This window comes from Aphelocoma coerulescens, chromosome 14 (assembly GCF_041296385.1).
Source record: "Aphelocoma coerulescens isolate FSJ_1873_10779 chromosome 14, UR_Acoe_1.0, whole genome shotgun sequence".
Lineage (NCBI taxonomy): Eukaryota > Metazoa > Chordata > Aves > Passeriformes > Corvidae > Aphelocoma > Aphelocoma coerulescens.
This window is the reverse complement of record NC_091028.1, coordinates 16,714,636-16,739,814: the sequence shown is the minus strand read 5'-3', so window position 1 is coordinate 16,739,814 and position 25,179 is coordinate 16,714,636. Positions and strand designations below refer to the sequence as shown.

The following is a 25,179-nucleotide window of genomic DNA, read 5'->3' as shown; positions in this document are numbered from 1 at the left end:
GCTTTAGGCGCTCTCTAAGCACAGGGTCTAGTATAGAAAGGAGACATTGTTTATTCTTTCCACAAATCCAGCACGCCAAGGGGGTAAAAATAACATTTTCTGGTACGCGCCCATCTAAGACATATTCTCCACCTATCTGATGCATATTTATATATCTGGCGTAATTTAACGCGCTGCTTGAAACACAAAATTCTTTTCTTTATTGAGCAACTTCCGTTGTAGAAATTATCTGACCTTAGTTACGTTCACGAATGGCCAGAACATACAGGTTGAAGACGACAGTCTTTTTTGTTGAAGTGACCTGGCATCAGCTACGCTTACAAAGGGGCCGAGGGCGCAGCCGGGGCCGGAGAATCCCGGCTGGCGGCAGCCCCGGGCCGGGGCGCGTCCGGCGGGGCGGCCCCGGGCAGCGGCCGGGCCCCTCCGCGGCGGCAGGGGGCGCTGTGGCGGGCGCGGCGCGGCCCTTCCGGCGGCGCTGGCTGCGGGCGGTGGCGGCGGTGCGGGGATGCGGCCCCGGGCGGCGGCCGCGCTGCTCTGCGCGCTGTGCTGCGCCCTGGCGCGGGGCTCCGAGGACATCGTCGTGGGCTGCGGCGGCTTCGTCAAGTCCGACGTGGAGATCAACTACTCCCTGATCGAGGTGGGCGCCGCCGCCCCGCCCGCCGCCGGCCCCGCGTGCCTGCCGGGCGTACCGAGCGCTGCCCCGGGCCGCGGTCCCAGGTGGCGGTGGAAGTGCGGCTCTTCTTCACCCTGGCACTCTGCAGCCTGCTTGCCATAAACCGTGTGCCGCTGCTGCCTGGGCACGGCTGCTGCTGCTGCTGCTGCTGCTGTGTGACAGCACTGGGTTAGAGAGTGCCTGGTTCCAGCGCTCCTCGCCCTGTTTTAAGATATCTTTGTGTCTGTTTTGTTTGCTTCTTTTAGATTAAGTTATATACAAAACATGGTACTCTGAAATACCAGACAGACTGTGCTCCGAACAATGGGTATTTCATGATTCCCCTCTATGACAAGGTAAGACACAAATATCTGTGCTGTCTCTCTGTGCTGGAGGCAGCAGCTGCCTCCACCTCGATCTGCCGGCAGATTAAATCTCAGAACAACACCCACCATGAAACATTTGAAACAGGATATAATTTAGTTCGGCTTGGATCAAAGTTTCAAACTGTTTCTTTTTATAGTGCAACTACTTCATTTCCCAGTGCTAATTCTTAAGAGAAAAGCCAGGTAACTGTAGCTGCAGAGTTGCATTTGTGCTGTTTATTGGAATGACTGCAGCACTGGGAACCTGAATTACTGCCAGCAGCTGTGTGCTGTAGCTGTACAGGTACTGCATGAAAAGTACAGGCTCCTACAGAGTACAGACAAAGCTTTCAGTTTTTTACCCATAGAAATGGAAATAAATGTATATGAGACGGTGTTTTGGTATGACTGAATTGAAAATAACCTGAGTGGTTAATTGCAGATATTAAAAATGTCTTAAGGAAATAATGATCAAGGAAGCTCAGAATGTATCAGTAATTTGATGTCTACTAGACTGGAAAGGTGTTTCAAATCAAATACAAGTTGCCCTTGGATGGTCAAAATGGTTTGCTCTTTTAAGGAGCTAGTTAACTTAGGGATCAGAAGTAGAAACACAAAATGGTTTGGGTTGGAAAGCACCTTTAGAGGTCATCTAGTCCAGCCACCAAATAATTCCTTCCCTTCCCAGTCTAAAACTGTAACATGCTTTCTGATCCTGGTGATTTCATTCTTAGGCCTTTGAGCCTTTCCACGATGAACTCCAGAATGTATGTGGCAGAACACGTGGTGCTCTCTGATATAAAGAGGATCCCTGTATTGATTAATACCCTTTTGGATCAGAGCTTTTAAAAGGATTGGAATTTTGTTATCCTGTGTTTGGGCAGAATGGTTGAATACAACCCAGTGGAAATATCAAAGGCTGATTTAGAGCCCATCTGTTGGGGCAGGTAGATTTGATTTGAATAGAGATAGATTTGAACAGTTTCTAGCACTGAGCTGCTCGACTGTGAGCCAGGTTTGTGCTGGAAGCAGTATAAACATGGTGATACTTAATTTCTGCTCTTGGCTGGATGTGAGCCCAGCATCCCAGCCTGTCTGGGTAGATATTGCTGCTTTGAACAGAGTATCATAAGCAGGAGGAAAGGAGAATGGTACACTGGAGTCTTGTGTTCCTCTCCGCAGCATGATGCTTGTGTTCTGACTTTCTTTTTCATCCTTTAGCTAAATTGAATTTAGATCAATGAAGACAGTTACTGCTTTTTATTTTTTAGGGGGATTTCATTCTTAAAATTGAGCCTCCCCTAGGGTGGAGTTTTGGTAAGTGCTTGTATGCCTTATTACAATAGGACACTGTATCTGCAGTGTCAGACTTATCTCTAACTTGCAGCTGGCAGGGAAAATGGAGCACTTTTCAAAACCTATAAACCATACTGCATGGTTTAGTAACTGAAATGTACTTACTGTACCAGGGGAAGGTAAAGCTATGTGCTAGACACTGACAAAATAACTCTTGAACTGATTTGAAGGAATGTGGGGTTTTGACAAAAATGGCTGCAGCAGGAGGAGGGAAAGAGGATTTTCACCATTGGGATTTGGGGGTGCTTTAAATTTGCTGAAGAAAGACTTCCAGAGCAACACTTGGCATGCTTGAATTAATAAATTTCTGTGATAGTTTTGTAAAGCTGAAGCAGTTTCTTTGTGATTGCTCTCTCACTAACTACCATGCTGTTTCATCTTCTTCTCTTCCAGAACCAACCAGTGTAGACATCCACGTGGATGGCATTAATGACATTTGCACAAAGGGAGGTGATATTAACTTTGTGTTCACGGGATTTTCTGTGAATGGAAAGGTTAGACTCCTTTATCTTTATTTATTCCACCTTATGCTAATTCAACCTTCATAAAAACATTCAAATTCTACTCTACAAGTTATTTTTATTTGTTTATATTTTGGTTTCTTTTTTATTTTGACAGGTTCTCAGCAAAGGTCAGACATTAGGTCCTGCTGGAGTTCAGGTTGTATTGAGAAATGCTGGCAGTGACATAAACATACAAACAACTATTACACAACCTGGAGGAAAGTGAGTGTGGGTGGTATATACTTAATTTACCTGTTCATTTCCGCAAAATCTTTTCAATTCTGCCATACTGACTGGGACTGTAAAGAGTTTTGAAATATTTTTTCTAACATGTGAATAGAGTGTGAATTGTTTTTCTGTGAACAAATGTCAGTGGCTGTTTCTGAAGAGACATAATCCCTTTCTTGCCTTGCAGGTTTGCTTTCTTTAAAGTGCTTCCAGGCGAATATGAAATCTTTGCATCTCATCCTACCTGGATGTTGAAAGAGGTTAGAACCTACAGAAGTTCGGGTTTGCCTGTTTAGGGAGGATGGATCTGTTAGACCTTGTCTGGATCAGTTAGTGTGAGGAAGGGGCTTTGTGGGTGGACAGGATTACTGGAGCTTTTCTACATCTAATTCAGGTAGTCAAGAAATTGCCTCGTACAGACCCAGTTTGGGGATAGTGAAGCCAGCCAGGGAAGGACTGGCAAATGAGCTCTTGCTTTCCATCTTCTGATCCTGTACATTTTGCAAGAAAATTGTAGCAGATGCTCTAATTCTTCCCTCCCAGACTGCTTGTTTTCTGAGGAGCTCTGATATCCTGACCATTTCCTAAATCACTAAAGCAGGAAAAATACTGTTCTAGAAGGTATCTTTGCTTTAGTGTCTTTGTGTCTTGAGTAGCCTGGGGACCCTCTTTGAGTGCTGCTGCTCTGGCCTCTGTTCCTGTTGTTGAATGCACAGCCTCTGACTGTTACTTAGGTGCTGTAAATGAGATTTAATGCCTGCTTTTGATGAAAATATTTGTTTCTGTATTTCAGTCGAAGACAGTGGTGCGGGTGACAAGTTCCAATGCTTATGCTGCCAGCCCCCTGATTGTTGCAGGCTACAACGTCTCTGGGTCTGTGAGGAGTGATGGAGAACCCATGAAAGGGGTCATGTTTCTCCTTTTCTCTTCTTCAGTCTCTAAAGAGGTAATGGTTGATCAGTACCTTTTCAATATGAGTATGGCTATAAATAAGAACTAAATAGCTTCTAGGTTCATATTGCCCTGATACTCATCTCTGTCCTTCACTGGTTTGTACAACCCCTCAAACTGTATTTTTGTGTTTGGTTCTTTTGTGTGATTTCTTTTTTTTCTCTTTCCCAACAAGGCCCTTGAAATCTAACATGACCTCCATGGAATTATTTCACGATTCATTGTACAGTGGCTGTAATTTGTCTTCAGCATGAGATCTCAATTACTCTTTGCCTGCTTGATGGGAAGACAAAGTTCAACAGCTTCTATTGCCACCTTACAAGTGTGTTAAGAAATGAGAGAGACATCTGGTCATGCAGAGTTGAGCTCTGTTCTGTAATGTTAACCCTGTCCACAGAACTGAAGTCAGTTAAGACACCTGCTGGAGTTTTGGGGACGTTGGATGTTCTGTCCTTGTTTACCATAAAGTTGATTATTTGCTGTTTTTTCCTGTTTTACCCATACCTGAATTTTAAGCCATGTTGTCAAACTTTGCCTCTAAAATGGTTTTAAATTTCCCATCATTCATTCACAGTTGAGCATTTTGAACCCTCCTGTATCCCCCTCCCAAATGATTTTCTCTTTTTCTTTGAGACAAAAGGTTGTATTGCATTTATTACCACAGGATGTTGTAGGCTGCAATATTTCTCCTGTGGATGGGTTCCAATCAAGAGATGAGTCTTTATCCTATTTGTGCAATGTTGTATCAAAAGAAGATGGATCTTTTAGCTTTCTTTCTCTGCCAAGTGGGAAATACACTGTGGTAAGTGACTAGAAATTCATTGCTTGTCTATTCAGTGCATTGTTAACTTTCATTTTCTAAACCAGAGTGTGGTGTTGCCCCCTTCTCTCCTTTAAGCTGTTTCCTTTTTTTCCCATTCTCTTTCTTACATCTGGATGGTGTGGGAGCATGTTCTCTGGCCACTGCCTGGAGTGATGGTCCTGCATTCTCAGTCTGTGTGCTCTACGCATCGGATTCAGGCTTCTCTCATTCCTTTAGTACTTCTAGCAGGCATATAGTCTCCTATCTGTAAGCTCTTGCACATCCAAATACCTTTGCTGTATTCTGAGTAGGGGGTTAGTTTTCCACCTTTTCTGATAATTTAATGGTTTCCATCAGTCTTGAAATACTGCCCATATTTGTGTCTCCATCCCTCTGAGCTATTTTTTCCAGGAGGTTTGCAGCTCATTTGACCCTTGGTAGAGGTGTCTGGTGGTGGTAAGAACATGGAAAATGGTAAAGGAAAACCATTTTGTCATCACAATTTAGGAGTCAAAGCCATGTGTCTTCTTTTCAGATACCATTCTACAGGGGAGAGAGAATCACCTTTGATGTTGCTCCATCTAGATTGGACTTCCTTATAGAGCATGACAGTTTACAGATCGAGGTAGGGCCTTCAGAGGGAATAATCCTTTTGTGCCACTCATTCTTGTAAAAGTCTAAGTGATTTTAGCAGAAAGCAGCTGTATTGTGGAAAAGCTTTGTAAGAAGTTGAAGACACGTGTTTATGCACAGCAGGTAGAAGACAGTTTCTAGTACCGTGCTGTGTTTCTATACTTCGGTCCCTATTACTAGGAAGAAACAAAATAGGGCAAAGCTGTCTGCTATGTTCACCCTCATGTCCATGTTGCAAACTGGCAGTAATCTTCCAGGTTGCTTAAATTTCCTCGTTGAGATTGTCACATCTCTGGAGAAGGGCCTGTAGGTTTTTCTGGTTTGCAGAGTTCCTTGTGTCTGGCATTATGATCTGTGACTGGGGCCCAGTGGAGATAAATGGAGAATGTGTGTTCTGTACTTACAGGAACAGTATGCCTGGAGATCAGTTGGTACTTTCACTGTGATTATCCTGGTACATTTTTTTCCTAGAGCTGGAAATAAGTTTCTTTTGTATGTGTGTGGAGAGAGAACAGTTGGCATTGATTGCTGTAGGTGTGTGTTTGCATTTCCTGAGTAAAGACTGATGTTAATTTTTTCCCATTTCAGCCTGTTTTCCATGTGATGGGTTTCTCTGTCACAGGCAGGGTGTTGAATCGTCCTGAAGGAGAAGGAGTTGCTGATGCCACTGTGACTCTGAACAATCAGATTAAAGGTATGCAATTGATCTTTGTTGCTACAGGGAAGCATTTATGAAATGCAAGTACAGGGCTAGTGTATGATGTGGAATTAACCCTTAAGCATAATACACTGCTTTTGTTGCAATTTATTTGAAATATTAAAGTGGATTTCATGCAGTTGATAAATTTTGCATTTACTGGTTTAGATGAGAGCATTAAGTGTTCATTTGCTTGGCAGTTGAAAATTTCTTAATTTCTTTCAACCATATGCCAGATTGTACTTTGAAATCCAGAAATGAAGGTTCATCTAGTAAAAAAGCATAATACTATTTCTTTGTTGTGTAATATGAATTAAAGATAGCCTAAAGCAGTGCATGCCCTCTGGATCTGTTGATACATAAGGACAGACAGTCAACATGTGCCCTGGTTTTTAACTCTTGTTATTTGTTACAGTGAAGACAAAAGCTGATGGCTCTTTCCGCCTTGAGAACATAACAACAGGTACATACACAATTCATGCGAGGAAAGAACACCTGTTTTTTGATACTATTACTGTGAAGATTGCACCAAATACACCTCAGCTGGCAAACATCATTGCAACAGGGTAAGGACTGGCATCAGGATGAAAATGCAATTTGATGTGTGGATGAGGCTGTGAAAATGGGTGATCCTTTCCCATGCCATGCCCAGACTTGTGTAGTATTGTCAGGAGCTAAATGTTGCTGAAGAAGTTCAAGGTAAATAGGGCAGCATGAGTGCATGTTTTTTGCACAGTATTTTGCTCAATAATAGTTAAGGTTTAGAGCAGCCTCTTAATAAGCTCTCCCTTGCAAACGAAGACACTAAGACATGGGCAAATTAAGAATTTTAGAATGGTATGTGAACCGAGAAAGCGTCAGAGAAGCTTCCTGCCACTTCACTCTTGCACAGGAGGAGGGTATCTGGAGTCACACAGCTGAGTAGTGCAGTGTTGTACCAAACCTCTGCATTTTACTCCTCTCTCTCAAGGTCATCGTTGCCTTACGTGAATTGTCTTTTTCTTGTTTGATGCCTTGACTGTGAGTCTAAGGCTGGGTGGTGGTGGGAGATACAGTGTGAGCTGAGGAAGATGAAAGAGTCATGGTTCTGTGTCCAGGACTTCAGAGAAGAAAATAGTGGCAGTGTTCTGAAGAAATGAAAACTTGGAATTTACTGAGTCAAATAGCAGTCAGCTCCTACAGACATAGCCAGGCAATTAGAAAAAACCCTCTGTGCTGCTAAATGATGGGGTGTAATTTATTCAATAACTAGCTATGTTGTGCTGTTGAAGGCATTAAGCAAAACTTACCAGCTTCTAATTTGTCATCTTGTCTTGTGCTTTCACAAGTGTAGGTGTACCAAGGTTGTGTTCCAGTGGATTACCTATCATATTCGAGGTTTTTGACACAAAACATTTGAAATTATTTAAAACCTGTGGGGAGAAAGTCCTAAATCCATTGCCTAGCACAAAAAAAAAAAAAAAAAGGCTTGAAGTGGCAGGGAAGAGTAAAGCAAATTGTTTGCAAATCTCTCTTTCAGGAGAAATCATTTTCAATTTAGGTGTTATTACCTCAGAATAATGCGGTTTACTTTTTAAGGAAGTTCTAAAACAAGTGGTTTTGTATGATCTTTGTCAAATCAAACTATTTGTTCTGATGACTGGCTTTTATTTAACAGGTTCAGTGTGTGTGGCCACATCTCAGTAACTCGTTTCCCTGACACAGTCAAACAGATTAGTAAATACAAGATAACCATGATACCTGAAGACAAAGACAAAGCATCACTGGTTACAACAGAAACAGACCCTCATGGAGCATTTTGTTTCAAGGCAAAATCGGGTACATACAATGTTCAGGTAAGAATGAGCTTCACTGTAGGACTGTCATGGTGTTCTAGAAGATTTTATATTTTGGAAAGCATGTTGGAGAGGCTGGTTTTGCTTTGCCTGGGATTTCCAGTAAATTTCCATTTTCTTATTTCTGATAAATGCGTTGAAGACAGCAGAGTGAGTGTATTTGGACTGGTATCTGGAAGCTGGCGGTGTCTTGACGTCATATACTTTACAGGTAATTATTCCAGAGGCTGAAACCAGAGCAGGATTGGCTTTGAAACCCAGAATGTTCCCTGTCACTGTTACTGACAGACCAGTGATGGATGTGACCTTCTCTCAGTTTCTGGCATCTGTCTCAGGGAAGATCTCTTGTTTAGGTAAGTCCATTGTGAAGGTGAAATGGCAGTGGGAATGGAGAACTTTAGCACTGCATGTGTGAGTGAGTGTTGTTGAGACCAAGACACTTGCTGTGGTTAGTCCCGTCAGCAGATGTGTAAACGTAACTTCCAGCACATGGAAAAAGCAGCTCTTTTTGGGGGACGTTGTGGCCTAGTAAGGTACCTTACCAAAGTTTGGAATAAAGTTATGCACCTACTTTTAATACTTGCTAGCGATAAGCAAGTATTCCTTCCTCAGAGGATGGGTAGGTTCTGGAAGGAAATGGTCCTGACTGCCATTTGGGATACTGTACATCCATCAGAGAAGTACTGGAGGTGAAAAAGAAGTTTACAAAGAAAAAGGGAAAAAAGCAGTGAGTGTAAAAACTGTAGGATAGATGCTCAAGCTGTTGGCAGAAGCTTTCAACCTCTGTTCTTTTCATAAGCTTTTTGTCTTTATTTTAGCCTTGAGGTTCCTCTCTCCTGCTATTTTCCTTGATTACCCACTGATTTCAGCAGATGATGATTGGAGGCTGATTTTTGTCATTTTTTACCCTTCCTTTTTTTCTCTCTGAATCCTCCCTGCACTTTTTGTTCTGTCTCTCAGGTGTTTACTGGGCTCTTTAGTGTCTGCAGAGTGAGATGGACCCAGGGACTTAATGTTGATCTCAGGTTTTTTCTTGCCATTAGATGGAAGACTATGATTAACAGTCTCGAAGTCCTGCAGAATGCAAAAAACCACTGGTAGATGTGTGCCTGAGAAAGAAGTTTTAATTGGAAACATACTGGGAGGGAGCAATCATTTGAATGCTAGTACCCGTGAGGCGTGGCTGGAGGGGTTTTGGGGTGCAGCCTGACGAGCTGTGTTGCCTCCCAGACGCGTGTGGTGAGCTGGTGGTGACGCTGCAGTCCGTGAACCGGCAGGGAGAGAAGCGCAGCCTGCAGCTGGCAGGGAGCAGGGACTCGGTGCCCTTCACCTTCGAGGGGGTGCTCCCGGGGAAGTACAAAGGTAGGACCAGGGGAGCTGCTTGTGGGGCACCTTGGGAGCTCAGTTTGTGACCTAATCTGAGCACTTCTGTTAGCATGGATGCCTTTTACAGTATGCCCAACACAGTTGTGAAACTTGAGAGAATCTGGAAAAATACCTTACAACAGTGCATCAGGTTTTTCTTAATGGTGGATGTTTAACCCTGTGTCAGCCCAAAGGTTACTGCTGCTCTGAGTTTCAGGGTCTGCATGGCTGGTGTGGGGGAAGTGGGCTTTATCATGAACTGGCTTGTCCCAAGCCTAAGAACAGGAACACACTGTAGTTCTGCTTCCAGAGTGCTGCTCCTAAGAGCAATATGTATTTTGCCCAGCCTGCCGTGGCCTGTGAAAATAAATTGTTTTCCAGGGAAAGGTGTAGAAGGAGTATATTAGATGGCACTCTGTACAGGAGTACAGGGAATATCTTTCCACCAGGTTAAATTGGGGTTAGGTTGTGGTGCCTCTAGGCTGCTTTGCCTGTCACAGTGATAGTGCCCACTGAGGAGCCTTCCAGGGTGGCCAGGCTTCATTATTCCTTTTCATAGTACAGCTTTCCTGATAGATGTGTTGGGTTCCTGGTGATGCTGCAGTGCTGTGAGCCAGGTCTGTTATTACAGGCATTGTTGGGTATTTATCTTCGAAGATTATTGTCAGGGAAGTTAGAGTAATCCAGGCTTTTTATATCACAAAACCTGCCCTTATTTACTCATTTTTACCTTACTAAAATGCTTTGTGTGGTGTATATTCTAGTAAGCATTGTACATGAAGACTGGTGCTGGAAGAATAAGTCTTTGGAATTGGAAGTCTTGGAGGAAGATGTGTCAGGAGTAGAATTCAGGCAGACTGGATATATGCTGAGGTGTTCTCTTTCTCATGCAATCACACTGGTACGTAGGAAATAAATCTTCTTGTATGTTTTTAATGACCTTGTGGAGGCTGGTTGGATTATGCTTGGAGTCAAGGCTTTCTCCTGTCTCTGGAGGGTCACAGAGCATGGGAGCATTGATGTTCAGAGTGCTTTGAGATTTGTCTTTTAAATTTGGTAAAATGGTCTTGTGATACTAGCTGTTATAAAAGACATGGGGCATTGATGTATCTTTAGGTAAATACCCTTTTCATTTTATTGTTTGGTAGTTACTAATAGTGAATTGTGCTATGTGTTCACAGGAATTTTATCAGGATGGAAATGGACCAGAGAATGTTGGTGTTTATAACCTGTCCAAAGGAGTTAATAGATTCTGTCTTTCAAAGCCAGGTAATGGCTGTAGAATATTAGTTTTAAAAATGAAAAATAACCAGTTAGCTAATACTGCTGGGAACTAAAAAAACCATAAATCTGTTGTGGTTTCTGAGGCTTCCGAAAGGCATTGTTTTAATTACATCTGTATATAAATGATCTGTTCCAAGTTTTTAGAACTCTCCATTTCTTCTGCTATTTAGTCCTTCATCAAATCTAGATTCCAGAAATAAAATATTACTATTTTTTTTCTTGGTCATGGAAGTATTCCATCTTTGATGAATGAAGATCATGTTAAAATAATGTCATTTATATGGGTTCTATTTGTCAGACACATCAGAAAGTGTCTGTGTGAAAGACAGCAGATACATAGTCAAATTTTTCAGTTGTTTCTATACCTCTGCTCTCATGTGATCTTGAGAATTCAGCCAACTTAAATTTTTTCAGCAGGTCATTCTTTGCCTTAATGTTTGTAGGTGTGTATGAAGTGACCCCGCGCTCCTGCCACCAATTTGAACACGACTATTACACCTACGACACGTAAGAGTGCCACTGTTCCTGACCTTACACCTACCAGCATGGTTTTCCACAAAGCTTCCTTCTCCTGCTTGCTTTCAGCAGGACAGGAGGCGTAGAGGGAAGCTCTAGCAAGGTGTATCACATGTGTTTTCTTGCCCTTTTTATCTTAAAAATAATAACAATCAAATAATGATAGGCTTTAAAGATGCTCTAGTTACTTAGATGGGTATTTTTGTCAGCCTTCTGTCTGTTTAGCGTTGGGTTTGCTTTGTAACAGAGAAGAGTTGTTTCACTGAAAACCATTGGTCACTTCTGAGAGCTGAAATGCAAAAGATAGGATAGTAAGATTACTAAGAGGCACTTACCACTATTGCATGTCACTGGTGCCATGACCTTCTGGTGATTCTGCTCACCCCATTTCCTGCAAGCTGAATAAATGTTCACCCTTATCACAAGTAAGTAATGCTGATCTTCCTCAGTCAGCCAAGTTTAATTAATTATTTATAGATTATGGTCTGGTGACATGTTTAATGACACTTCGACATACGAAATCAACCAAATCAGCTTTAGCTTGAGAGGAAGCAGAAGGCACCAAGGAAGGAATTGCTTTGGGGCTCAAACTGGGAAAAGCTCCCTTTCCAGTAGATGACCATCCCAGCACTACAGCTTTGCTGAGCAATTCCTGTATTGTCTTTTATGAAGCATTTTAATCTCAGGGGTGGGAGCGCAGACTCTGCTAAATAAGAGTTGCTTATTTAGGAAGGGGACCTTGAATTCATGTCTCTGTTCCTTTGATTTTCAGGTCATCTCCCAGTATCCTGACACTCACTGCAGTTCGACACCATGTCCTTGGCACGATTGTAACTGATAAACTGATGGATGTGACTGTTACCATTAAGTAAGGACAAAGAAATTGTGAGGCTATAAAAAGTGGAAGAAAAAGACATTTCTCTCATAAAGCTTTACTCCAGTTTTACTGCTGCAGTGGCTGCTTTCTAAGGGGATGGCATCCTAGCCTAGGCTGCAAGAGGTTTTTATGCTAAGATGTGCTTTGAGTTCTTTGGAGAGAGCTAAATCCAGCCCTCATTTTGAGCATTGTCTCATCATTTCAACATTGCCCCTCCTTTTGTGTCATGGTAAAAAGAAATTATTTTCTGAGTTTTTGTATACTTTAATGAGCTGATGTTTCAGAATTGAGAGGGTGTTGTTTTAGCTTAGGTCTGAGCTCTTTAGGCACTGGCATCTATTTTTTTCCTTTTCTCTTTCCCCAGAATGAGAATCTGCTGCTTTAGAGCATTGTTACTGGTGTGAAGAGGGTTATAAAAGGAAAAGCATGCAGAGTGATTACATACTAATGCACCAATTTGTGTTTAGCTGAACAGACAGCTCACTAGGGAGCACTGATTTGTGAACAGCTTTAATTGTATGAGGTGCCAAATCTGCCTGAAAGTGTCTGATAATGATGAGTGTTTTACTGATACTCTGCCGGTGTCTACTTGTTCTAGACTATGAGTTCTCAAACTTTTTTGAGTGCAGAAAAGATCTTTTCAGAGAACATTACCTACAGAGCATTGCCTCGAGTTCTCAAAGATTAATGACCCTATCACTGCAACTGCTGGGCAACTCCAGCAGCTGGAAAGGAGACATTGAGACAGCAGAGAGCCATTAGGATTTTAAAAACAACTTAGTGAGGAGGTGAATATTGTACCAACATTCTCAGCTTATTGGGTTTTTTGAGAGTTGGCAAGTGCTTTGAAGGCAGCTCAGTTGCCACAGATATCTCTGATCAATTCTGCCTCAAGCTTTTTGGCTGAAGTCCAATTTGTGAAGTGCCATCAACATAAAGGGGACAACTCTGGGTTTTACAAGTCTGTGTGCCAGATCCATGGCTGTGACCCATTAACTTTCAGTTAACACAAAACCCCAAACAACCTCAACCAAAAGCAAGGCTGATTCTCACCAGTTTTTGATAATGGCTTGGTATGTTTTAAAAATAAGACTGTAGTAATTTTTATGAATATCTTGAGATTGTGTGTGCCTGTACGGATTTTTAATAGGCTTTCAGCCAAAAAAACCTTTATATATTTCTGTATTGTCTGGACTGCAGAGAAGGAATATAAAGCCTTGATGAAACTTAGTGTGATAGAGCAATAGTAACTATGTTTTTGTCTTAAAAAAGACAAACTAGAATGTATGTGAAGATTGAAGCAGGAGACAGAACTACCCTGGTAATCTAAAGTGGTTGTAGGAAAAGTAATCGTGATCATTTCGGTTCTGTCCTCACTGAGAATTCAGCCTGTTGGAGAAGAGACAGATGATAAGATACAAGGGATGATTGGAGTCTAGAAGAAAATGCTAGAAAAGAGAGGATGCAAGATCAGGGAGAGTGAAACAAAATGCATAGTTCTGTGCTGATTCTAAGAACTTGGTTGAACTTATCTAGCAATCTGTTCAGTGGACAGTGACAAGATGGCTGAGTAGTTCAAATGTATAGGGCAGAGAGGTGAGAACTCACAGCTTTTCCTGGGAATTGCTGGCTCTTGGAAGTATTTATGTGTGATAGAAATTATTTTCTCCTTGTATTCTCTGCTTCTGGGAGGTAGGTTCTGAGGCAGAAGTTTATAGTTCAGGAAAAAAAGCAAGCTTAGCAGTCTTTCTTTTGTATAACTCATCCTTTCTGTATTAAGCTTGTTCTCAGGTTTGATATTCCAGCCTTTCTTTTTTAGTTTAGGGCTTTGTTAAAGGTACTCTTGCAAACTGATCCTTTGGCCTAAAAATTTATCACTCCTGTGCTCTTGCCAGAATGAACACGGCAGTTGAAAAGAAATGGGTTTAAAAAATATGGTGGGATTTGTCTGTGGTGTTATAAAGGCAGTAATTAACAGATACGACAAGCTCTTATCCCTCCATATGGAAGGAGATGATTTTTGTTTTTTCTCCATATTTTCAGGTCATCCATTGACAGTGAACCTGCTTTAGTTTTGGGGCCCCTGAAATCTGTTCAGGAGCTCCGTCGGGAGCAGCAGCTGGCAGAAATTGAGAGCCGCCGGCAGGAGAGAGAAAAGAAGGGTCAAGAGGAGGAGGGAACAAAGCCACCAGTGCAAGAAATGGTGGAGGAGCTCCAAGGACCATTCTTATATGAATTTTCCTACTGGGCAAGGTAATACCAAGCTCCCGTGGGCAAGGTGTATTCTTTGTGCTATTGTGTGGTGTTTCTGCCAAGCAGAATAGTGATACAGCTCCAGATAGGACAGAGCTGCTGGCTGGGTGCCCATGCCTTTGGTGACTCTGAGCTGCATGGAAACCTAGTACCACATAGTAAGAATTTTGCTTAGGTTGTTGATACTTTTTTCTTGGAGTATTTAGATGCATTCTTGCGTCAATATGCCGTACTCTGTTCTACATGAGAGCTGCTAATTCAATTTTCTTCTAATTATATCTTGTGTTTTACAGGTCTGGAGAGAAGATTACTGTAACACCATCATCAAAAGAGCTGCTTTTCTACCCACCTTATGTGGAAGCAGTTGTTAGTGGAGGTAAATATAAATAATTTATGGTTTGAAAGGAGTAGATTTTTAAGGTAGAAATGTATCTGTGTAGATAAACACATGAATAACTCAAAAAGGTAATGTTAGGAAAGTTTCAGTTGCAGCTATTTCTTTGGGCCAGTTTCATTCTGAAATTTGGAAGCTATTTGATAGATGATGCAAGTATAGTTATCATCAGAATATTCTTCGAAGTGCTGAAAAATCACCTGGCACAAGAGGAGGGCTAGGTTTCTGGGTATTACATCAGATTCTCAGAATTGTTCATAGTACCATCACCTAGAAAAAGAGTTGTGCAAAAACAAGCTTTCTATTTTGAATTTGTTAGCAAACTGTCAGGGTTATCATCAGTTAATGATGCTACTTGTTAGGTTCAGTGTCCATCTTGTCCTCAGGTTCTTAAGTGAACAAACTTTGTTTGAGATCACTGGGAAATGTTAAGTGCCTCTTTTCATGTGCCTCTTTGTTTGCATATTCTAAATGCATTTGAGGGAAGGAAATAAATTTTTGCTTAATGTCATTAAACATGACATATGCTGACCTGAATTTGAACTCAAAAAATGTGGTCAAAGCTCAGTGTAATCTGGCTTGAAGGAAGTATCATTGCCATCATCTCCATGTGGCTGCAGTATTTGTACCTCACTGAGACCTCCAACCACTTCAGAAATCCATAAGGTTTTTTTGGGGATGTGCTTATAGCTTCGGAATGTAGTTACTCATTTTGGTACTGTTCAGATGTTTTAAGAGGTGTTGAGAGGCCATGCAATTGTGTGGATTGATCTCTTGTTCTAAGGTAAAAGGCCACCAGCTGATCACTTTGGAAGTAGTTAAACTCCTGTTGTAAATCACAGTGTCAAGTGTATTTTTGACTTTTTTCTTTGTCTTAAATCCCCTTCACAATGACCAAGAGAGTTGTCCTGGGAAGCTGATAGAGATTCATGGAAAAGCAGGCTTATTTCTGGAAGGGCGAATTCATCCTGAACTAGAAGGTGTTGAGATTGTCATTAATGAGAAGGGAGCAACTTCCCCACTTATCACAGTTTTCACTGATGACAAAGGCACTTACAGGTAATGAACAGATTTGTTTTGAACCTTTGGATTCTTTAGTTAAAATGCAGTGGTTACTTGACAGTGTGTGTGTATCCAAGTGTTTTTTCTGAAACAAGTTCTGTTTTCCTTTTATTTGAAGTGTTGGGCCACTCCACAGTGACTTGGAATACACAATCACTGCTCAGAAGGAAGGTTTTGTTTTGACTGCAGTAGAAGGAACAGTTGGAGACTTCAAAGCTTTTGCTCTTGCTGGGGTGACATTTGAGGTAATGTTCTGAACACTTTGGGTTCTAAATGAATAGTGTGTGCAGTTAGAGCTGGACAGGCAAAAAGTTAATCCATGTCTTGCAAAGACAAGTGGGTGTGGGATTTTGGGATAATTTATTATTACTTGGATAATAATCTTTGTTGTGAGGAGACAAATCTCAGTGGATGAGCTCAGTTGTAGACCATGACTTGCCATGCAGAAGATAACTTTGCAAGGTTTATAGAGTAAAAGTTAGAACCTGCAGTCCAAAAGACTGGCTTTATTTGCTTTTGTGGAGTTGGACCACCCTCTTTTGATGAATTTTATCCCTCAAGGTGTAGGTGTAGTCTAGTTCAACTAGTGCCTGGTTCCAGACTTTGGGATTCTTTGTTCTGGCCCTCCAGTGTGTTCTATGAAGTGGTAGAGAATGGCAGCTGTGGTGGCACATGATGTGCCATGGGCTGTGACTGGGATTGGGAGCAGAGGGTTCTGCAGCCCTGTGGTCTGGCAGGAGGGGCAGTACAGATGAGGTTAGTTCTGCTTGCAGCTGAGTGCTCAGAGCCGGCCCACCTGGACTCTGCAAGGGGCTTCTCAACTGAACCCTTCTCCATAAAGAAACCCTCACTTACACTTAAAATTCCTGTTTTTTCAAAAACAGATCAAGTCAGAGGATGACCAGGCTCTTGCTGGAGTTCTCTTGTCTCTCAGTGGAGGGGTGTTTCGGTCCAACCTCCTCACACAGGATAATGGCATGTTGACTTTTTCCAATCTGGTAAGTTGGAATGATTCATCTGAATGTGGTTCTGTGCAGGGCTGTGTTACTTTGCCCTCCCAAATAGGGCTCTCTTGAGTGGCAGGTGTCCTTTGAAACCTAACCCACGATGAGAGATGTGGATCCCTGAGAATAAACGGCACTAAAATCTTAGCAAGTGAAAAATGGGAAATCTAACATGGCAAGAGATTTCTCCCCAACAGGTCGTAGATGATGTTGATTGATCTCAGTTACTAATTTGCAGTCTGTAAACATGAAACAAGCCAATTTGTTGATGATCATTGGAGAGTCTTTAGGGGAAGGAAATCTAATTACATTATTGATCTGTATGTGTGTTGACATGCTTGAGTAGTTTCCTTGCAGACATCCTTCTTTTGTGGTCACTTTCCTGTCCTTGAGGGCTTGTGGTAAGGTTTTAGGGCTGCAGTTTCCTTCCTCTCTTAACACTTTGTCACCAGGTGGAATTCCATTGGTTTATTGTCTAATGTGCTCCCTGTTTTTCACTGCTCGTGTTTTCTGACCAGTTTAACCTGTGGTTGGAACAGAGGACTTCAGCTCTTCAGAGGGCTCTTGCAAAACATATTTGTTTGGAGTTGGTGAGTTTTTGCACCACTATGAGTAAACATCTTATTTTGTGCCTCTTTGCAGAGCCCAGGGCAGTATTATTTTAAACCCATGATGAAAGAATTTCGCTTTGAACCGTCATCACAAATGATTGAAGTGCAGGAAGGACAAAATCTGAAAATCCAGATAACTGGTTACAGAACAGCTTACAGGTCAGTGGAGCTGGAATGCCATGGAAAATGCTATGGGCTATATCAGGATGTATTGTGCCAAATACGTGTTTCCTCCCAGCACACCTCTGTTCTTGCAGGTTTGGAGAAGACTTTTCAAGTCTCAGTTTAACTTAATTATGCTGTGTGTAAGTACTTTTGGCCTTTTTTTCATGGATGTGGATATATAGCTAAGCCCAGATGGCAGAGCTATAGGAGGAAACATGGCTATGAAAGCACTGTCTCAGTGGCACTGGAAGTGGCTTGTGCTGCCTCCTGTGGGAGAGGAGTGGACTATTCTAGGTATGGTAGACCAATTCAGATATCTGACTTGAAGATCCTTGCTTTCCTTACCCTGAGGGGTAAGAGTGAGCTGCTGTCCATGGAGTTTAGGGAACTTGGATTCTTAAAGTTGTACTCTGAACTGCAGCGAATTCTGATGATTTAAACTGTTTTACACACACATTATAAACACCCCTTTTCTTCTCCATGCTATGGTAAATACAGTAAGTACTTTTTTCATCAGTTGTAAGAATAAAATGTCTTCAAAATATGGCATTAAAACAGCATCTGCACCTCTGTAGCTACTGGTTCTCTTTATACCTCTAGCTGTTACGGCACAGTTTCCTCTTTAAATGGAGAGCCTGAGCAGGGAGTCTCAGTGGAAGCTGTGGGACAGAAGGATTGCAGCATCTATGGAGAGGACACAATAACTGATGAAGAGGGCAAATTCAGGCTCCGTGGCCTTCGGGTAAGGAGTAGGAGGCTTTCTGTCGTTTACTTTTCTGTCAGTTGATGATGGAGCAATGAAATGGGTTCTTTTCAGTAGCCACTGGTTTCTGTTTTCCCATCATGTTTGCTAACTGAGACTCCCTTGAGTCTCTGTGTGAAGAGACATGGTCATGTAGTGAACATTCAGTCTGATAAAAAGGGGAAAACTTGTGTATGTCTGTGAACTTGCTGGCAGCATACTGTGATGGCCTCCACAAACACTGAGCAGTTGCTGTGACATGACACAGCCCCTGGTCAGTGCTTGGGTGACCAGCAGGGAATTTTCATAGGCAAAAGAATTCGGGGAAGTGTTTAGTTTCTCTTGTGAAGATATCAACAGCCTATTTTTAGCAGGATACTGGCTGTGGGTATGATGTTGATTGCACAGCATGTATGTGAAGTAAGCTGTTCTTCAGGGAATGGGGAAGCTGAATTTATGGCACCATTGTGTAAAGAGTCAACAATTTGCTGAAGTAGAAGGCAATGTTTGATCAGGTTTTAATCCTGTGTTTTCCTTCATCACAGCAGATGATTTCTTTTAATACTGTGATGTAACAAACTAATGAAAGTTCTGTATAGCCTTTTCTTATTTTCTGACAGTAAACACTCCTAATAGTGCTATTGAGTTGAATTTTGTATTTGAGATAAGTAAAACTTTATGTAACTGCATAGAGTTAAATCTGTTTGGGTGGCATATCTTGAATGGAGTGTTAGAAAATTCTCTTATTGCTCTCTAAAATTAAAGTATGTATTATTCAGTGTTGGGATTGATCATCTGAATGTTGCTTTCAGCCTGGCTGTGTGTATCATGTCCAACTCAAAGCTGAAGGCAATGATCACATTGAAAGAGCTTTACCACAGCATCGGGCAATTGAGGTAATTTTTTCTCTTTTTTTGTAGCATCACTTAAATATGAAATGGATCTGTCTAGGCATTCTGTCTGTTCTATCAGCAGCAATGTAGTGAATGCATTCTGTTTAGACAAGTGCCTTTCAGCAAGTCATCTCCTTAAAAACAGGTCCCATATTGTGTGTTAGCACCATAGCTCAAAACTGAAGTGAGATAAAGCCCAAACAGTAAACAAGTGAAAAGGATTCTTTCACAGTCATGAAAACTATGCATCCAGAAACAAGAGAATAAATGTATGGAATACCTTTCAACATTTCTTTACAATATGGAACAACGCAGTAGTAACTTCAGGATATCATAAATTGTCATATTCTCCTATTGTTATATTTAGTTATGGACTGAGAGATACTGTTATGTGTTATTGGGTCCAAATCATGCAGTCTTGATGTTGGTGAAATTGTAATTTGGACTAGCAGTTTTATTTTTATAAAATGTAATAATTTTGGATTGAAAACTGGTGGAATCTTGTTAAATATTCCACATTAATCAACTGTAGAAACATCTCTGTGCATCTCTCAGCACAGATGCAAAATACTGAGACCAGTGTTCTGAGATCAGGCAGCCCTGTGGATGTACCTCAGCCTTTTCTAGAATAGTGTGTGCTTTTGATACTTCCATTTTTAGTTTAGCTTAATGTCATGAGCCTCATGCTGATAATGCACAAGTCTGCAATTGCAAGCGGTGCACTCTGGAGAACAGGAACTTGCAATGGGAAAGCTTTCAAGTTTCCATGTGTTTAGTACAGAACAAAATTCACTTTTTTTTAAAAATGATCAGCAATATTTGTGTTGTGTTAATGGTTGTGTTACTGTCCTTTGTTAACTGTTCCTCTCCTGGTAAAAACCCGAGTCTGTTTTCCATTGCAGGTTGGGAACGGTGACATTGATGACGTTAATATTATAGCGTTCCGGCAAATTAATCAATTTGATTTAAGTGGAAATGTAATTACAGCTTCTGAATATCTCTCCACATTATGTGTAAGTTCAAGCCTTTCATCTTGGTCAAGTGTATTTGTTACTGCTTTCACAATGATTTTTTTTGCGGGGTCACTGGAAGTGGTTCAGTATCCAGAGCACACTTTTAATTCAAATTAGAACTAATAGTTTAGTGAAGGTGAATTTGAATTCCAGATAAATTGAAGATTACAGTGTTCCTGACTGCTTTGCTTTAATGTCTCCATTGTTCATGGGAATATGTTTAAGAAACACCTTCTCTGGTTGGCCTGTGCATTTTGGGATCTGCTTCCCTGATTAGGGATGCTCTGTCTGTAGAGGGATCAAGGCAGCAAGGGTGAAATGAGTCCTTTGTATTAGAGACTGCATTAATTCCTGAAACACCTGAAATTTTTGTCCTATATGTCAAAACCTGAAGATACCATGTGAATGCAGTGATACCACAGGACATGTGAATTTAAAAGTACATAATAATAGACAGTATGCGACAAATAGGAAAGCTGAAATTTTCAAAATTCAAAACATTGCACTATGATCTGCAAAAACTTGCTAAAAACCTCTGATCCTTTTGGCTTAGGGTGCAAATGCTGAAGTGTCTGCAAGAGGTGTTGACGGAGTAGGAGTTACAGTATCATTTTGCAGATTTAAAAGCTCCTTGAAATGTTACCTACAAATATAAATGCAGTGCTTGGATTTCTTTCACACTGGCTCGTTATGCATCTCACCTGTCAAGATCTCAGTGCTGTGCTGTTGGGTTTTTTGGGAGACATCCAAAGGATCCAACACTCAGAGCAGGTGTGAAGGCAAAATGTGTCACCTTACTGAAGAGCCCCTGGGCATGCGTCCCATCTTTCTGGGGAGATTTATACCCTTGCAGTTCAGCCTAAGCAATAGGAATTGATGTCAAAATTTGATTATGTGGAAGTTATCCAAGCCTGTGCTTGCTTCATATTAGGTAGGGTCTTGTGTTGCATGTACTACACGTGAGCTGTTGATGGGTGCCCGTCGTCACCCTGGCCTCCAGTGTGCTAAGATGTGCTAAGGCTGGATACAGACACAAGTGAGAGCAGTTTTGTGATCCACAGCACAGACTGCTTCTCATACACTAGGTATGTGAAAATGTCAGACAACAGTCGTTCCTAAGTTATTTCAAGTTCTATAAAAAGACAGTTTCTGTGACTTTTCACATCCCAGATTAGGACATTTCCAGGTGTTCTTACTTGACAACTTTCTGTTTTTATAAACACATGATGAATTTTGAAGTGCTTTTATCCCTGAAGATGTGGGATATCTGCAATACCTATTGTGGTGCAGGCTTGGAAATACCTGGTTTGTGCTTTCTTCCTTCATTTACAGGTGAAGCTCTACAAAAGTGAAAATCTTGACAACCCAATTCACACAGTCAACTTAGGCCTATCCCTGTTTTTTCATTTCCCACCACTACTGCGAGATGGAGAGGTAAGAATATTGCTGGAAAATTAGCTTAGATCACTTCATTTTTTTTCCTCTAAGGACACTGAAGTGTAATTTGTGGTGTGCCTGCAGAGCTGTATTCATGCTGGACTAACCAGTGTCTTGGAAGATTTGAAGCATGTTTGACTGACCTTTGCCCTTAAATGTGATTTTGTCTCAGACTGCTCCTGATGCTGTAGCCTGAGCGTATTTTTTACCCACAGAATTACATGGTGCTTCTGGATTCTACATTGTCTAAATCACAGTATGACTACACCCTGCCTCAAGTTTCTTTCACTGCCATTGGATATCATAAACACATTACACTGGTCTTCAGTCCCACTGTAAGTACTAAATACTTTACAACCTGCATGTATTTTGTGCTCTTGGCCAAGCTTTCTATCAGTGTAAATATAAAGAGGTTTATGAGTGGCATTAAAGTGACAATTAATTTGGATTTGCTGTGTGTTCAGTTGCCAGTGGAACAGGAGGGAAACATGAAACAGCAGTTGGAAATGAAGGGTGCAGATGTGCCTGAAAGGTTCTGTGCTGGCTGCTGTAGTGGGGTCATAGTGGTGTGGGACAGGTAAAGCAAAGCACACCAGGCTGACTGTCAGTGGAGACTGACCATCAGTGAATTGGCTTTACAAAGCAGCACGCCTCAGGAAGGGGGCATGCATGAGTGACCCAGAGGATGGCTTTGAAGTGGAAGGTAAAGTAAATCCTAGAACAGCACTTGGAAGGAAGTCAGATGAGAAGAGCTGGATGTGCCTCATGATCCTTAGAGTTCCCTTAGAGATCCCTTAGAGCTGAGGGATTTCATAGTCAACTGTTTAAAAAAAATAAAATCCATGATGTGCACTGTTTTCAGAGAAAGCTGCCTGAACAAGATATTGCCCAAGGCTCTTACATCGCGTTACCGCTGACGCTGCTCCTGCTGTTGGCTGGTTACAACCACGATAAGGTGGGTCAGGGTGGCTTTGCTCTTACCCAAATATTATTGTCCTATCAATGAATATGCTGTACTGTGCTAAGTGAGGCTTTGTTGGGTTGTTATCCAGGGAGGGATGCAGTCACAATCCCCTTATGTGACATATTGTAAGAAAAGCCAAAATGTATCCATGGTTTTGGACAATTACCTTTAAAAAAAGCTTAGCATGAAGGTGAGTTCCTGTGCCGTGGTGGAATTTTGGCTTCTCATTTGATCGGTCTGAGAAAAAAAACAATACAGCATCATTAAAATTCAGATAACCAGATTCAGTGATAATAGGAATGAAAATAATTATTTTTTTGGCTTCAGGAGCAATCAGACTAGAAAAAGTTTTGCAAGTCTTCAAGTCTGGTCTCTTTAGCTTTATACCCTCCCTCATTCAAAAGCTCTCAAGAGGAATACAAATACCTGCTGTATAAATCCCTCTGTCTTTGTTAACAAGCTGTGCTCTTGTAGTCTTTCCTCATATGACTGGATTTCTGTTCTACCAAGAAGAGAAATGAAATTTGTGTGTGCAGTTTGATTTCCTCTCAAACAATCACTTTAGGTTTTGATTATCAGAAATTCCCAGAAGTTTGGTTTGATTCCTCCCTGAGATTTGCTGCCATATTCTGATGTCTTTGTAGATGTGCCATCTATGCAATAGAATCTGTTTGTTAGGGGCTACATGTCTAAAGAACGATACCATTCAGACCTTACATACCATTGTAAGCACAACTTGCTCCCCTTTTATTTTTCCCCAGCTTATTCCCTTACTGCTCCAGCTGACAGCTCGACTGCAAGGTGTCCGTGCTCTTGGACAGACAGGCTCTGACACTGGGGGCTCAGAGGATGCAAAGAGGCAAACAAAGAAACAGAAGGCGAGACGGACATGAGATGAAAGGAAGGATTGTATGAAGTGGTGCTCTGTCAAACTGGAGCCTGAGGAGGCAAAGCCACTAAAACACGTTTTTGTTGAATTTGCAGACTTGACATTTTCATTTTTGCTACATGAGCACCATTTGTCACCTTAGCTCCATTTTGGTTGTAAATTTTCTATGGAGTCTATAGATTTCCTTGTTGTAAAGTGATTAAATTAATGCCTCCACTGTCACTGTGAGTGCATCTCTCATACTTGAAGACAATTAATGATTTTTTTTTCTTTTCATTGGAGCAGGTCATGCTGTCCTTATTAATGATTTTTAAAGCAGTGGTAGTAGACTACTTGATTTCAGTTTCAGTCTCTAGATTCTGGGATTATTTTTCCTTACTTTTTGAAATATTCACTTCACAGAAGTAGCACACAGGGATTCTACTAAATCAGTGTTGCTTGAAATAAAATTTTAGGGTACATAGCTGGACTGGTGAATTATATCATTGCCACTTCCAGTTCAGCAGTTTGATTGAAGAATCTGTCTGATTTCAGTTCTTGTCCAGTGATAATGTTATCTTTGATTAAGTTTTTGTCTGATGAAGACAAATTCTCAATGTCATGTAAGGTTAGTTGTTAGTATCAGGTAAGTTCTGATGTTCCTACTGCAAAAGCAGTGTTTCAAGTTTAGTTTCCTATCCAGTGTGATCTCTGTAGACCTCCAGAATTCCTGAGGTGGCTCCAGCTGGCTGCGCTACTCTTTCCGAAGCTGTTCTGTGTTTTTGGTGATACCCATTCAGCCATGATGGTCACATCTCCAGCTCAGGCCATGCTCAGCCTTTTTCCCAATTAATGACTGATTTTTTTTTTACCATTTTTTACCTTTTGGTTTTTTTAACTATAAGGAATGTGACCTTTTTTAAATCTCCAATGTGTGCAGTCCCAATAATGTAGTCTGTAATAAATAACTGTTTCTTACAGGCTATCTTTTGATTCCTGCTTGAAGTAGGTAGTTGGACTTAACACAGTTTAAATGTTAATGGGGCTTTTTATTGACAAATACTATAAAGGTTAACAGAGCATTTGAAGATGCACTTAAATGCCTACAAATATTGCAAAGACATTGGTACTGCCAGTAAGTGGCAATGTTTCTCTTTTACAGTACTTGAAATAAAAGTCCCCTTAGATTTAAATGTTTAAGCTTACAAACCCTACTATTCTTAGAAATTTGGATGCTGAAGGTTTTACACTGTTTTTGTTGCGCTTTGCAAGAGTTTGGGCCTAAATACTTATAACTTAATTCAGTGATGATTCTAATGTCTCAGAGGGAAATTTTGTCAGGACCGTAATAAGAATGTAGAATGTTGAAAAGGCATTATGTATAGAGCTTGAGATGAAGCTCTAATAAATTATCATGCTCTCTACTTAATGACTTTGAATTTGATACTGCTGTGATGAAATATATGGGGAAAAGACAAGGTGTTCTAAGACTTACAATAAATTGTACATTTTCAGTACATTTTTATTTTAAGCTAGTGAATGTTAAGAAAGTTATTGCTACTTTGGGGAATGTATGAGGAAGAAATGCACATATCCATGTGCCTCAAAGGAGTTCCAGATACTCTCATCTCTGAACTGTGAGGCTGACTGATGATTGAACTTAAACATTGGAACTGCTGTTAATAAAAAGAAAAAAAGAAAAGTGTTAA

The 25,179-nt window shown here is 41.1% G+C and overlaps 1 protein-coding gene across 1 annotated transcript; it reads left to right on the top strand.

Moving 5' to 3' along the window:
- Nucleotides 1-465: 465 nt before the first annotated feature.
- On the top strand, nt 466-25,179 carry NOMO2 (NODAL modulator 2). Its single transcript, XM_069030231.1, has 31 exons — nt 466-637; nt 919-1,008; nt 2,289-2,334; nt 2,767-2,867; nt 2,992-3,098; nt 3,292-3,364; nt 3,898-4,050; nt 4,720-4,857; nt 5,393-5,482; nt 6,079-6,184; nt 6,603-6,753; nt 7,845-8,022; nt 8,234-8,375; nt 9,253-9,384; nt 10,152-10,288; nt 10,569-10,656; nt 11,115-11,178; nt 11,960-12,055; nt 14,108-14,317; nt 14,611-14,693; nt 15,611-15,770; nt 15,892-16,018; nt 16,658-16,771; nt 17,420-17,547; nt 18,154-18,295; nt 19,108-19,191; nt 20,091-20,201; nt 21,534-21,635; nt 21,854-21,973; nt 22,501-22,593; nt 23,364-25,179. The coding sequence occupies exons 1-31, from the start codon at nt 506-508 to the stop codon at nt 23,493-23,495; spliced, it is 3,630 nt and encodes a 1,209-aa protein (XP_068886332.1). The 5' UTR covers nt 466-505; the 3' UTR covers nt 23,496-25,179.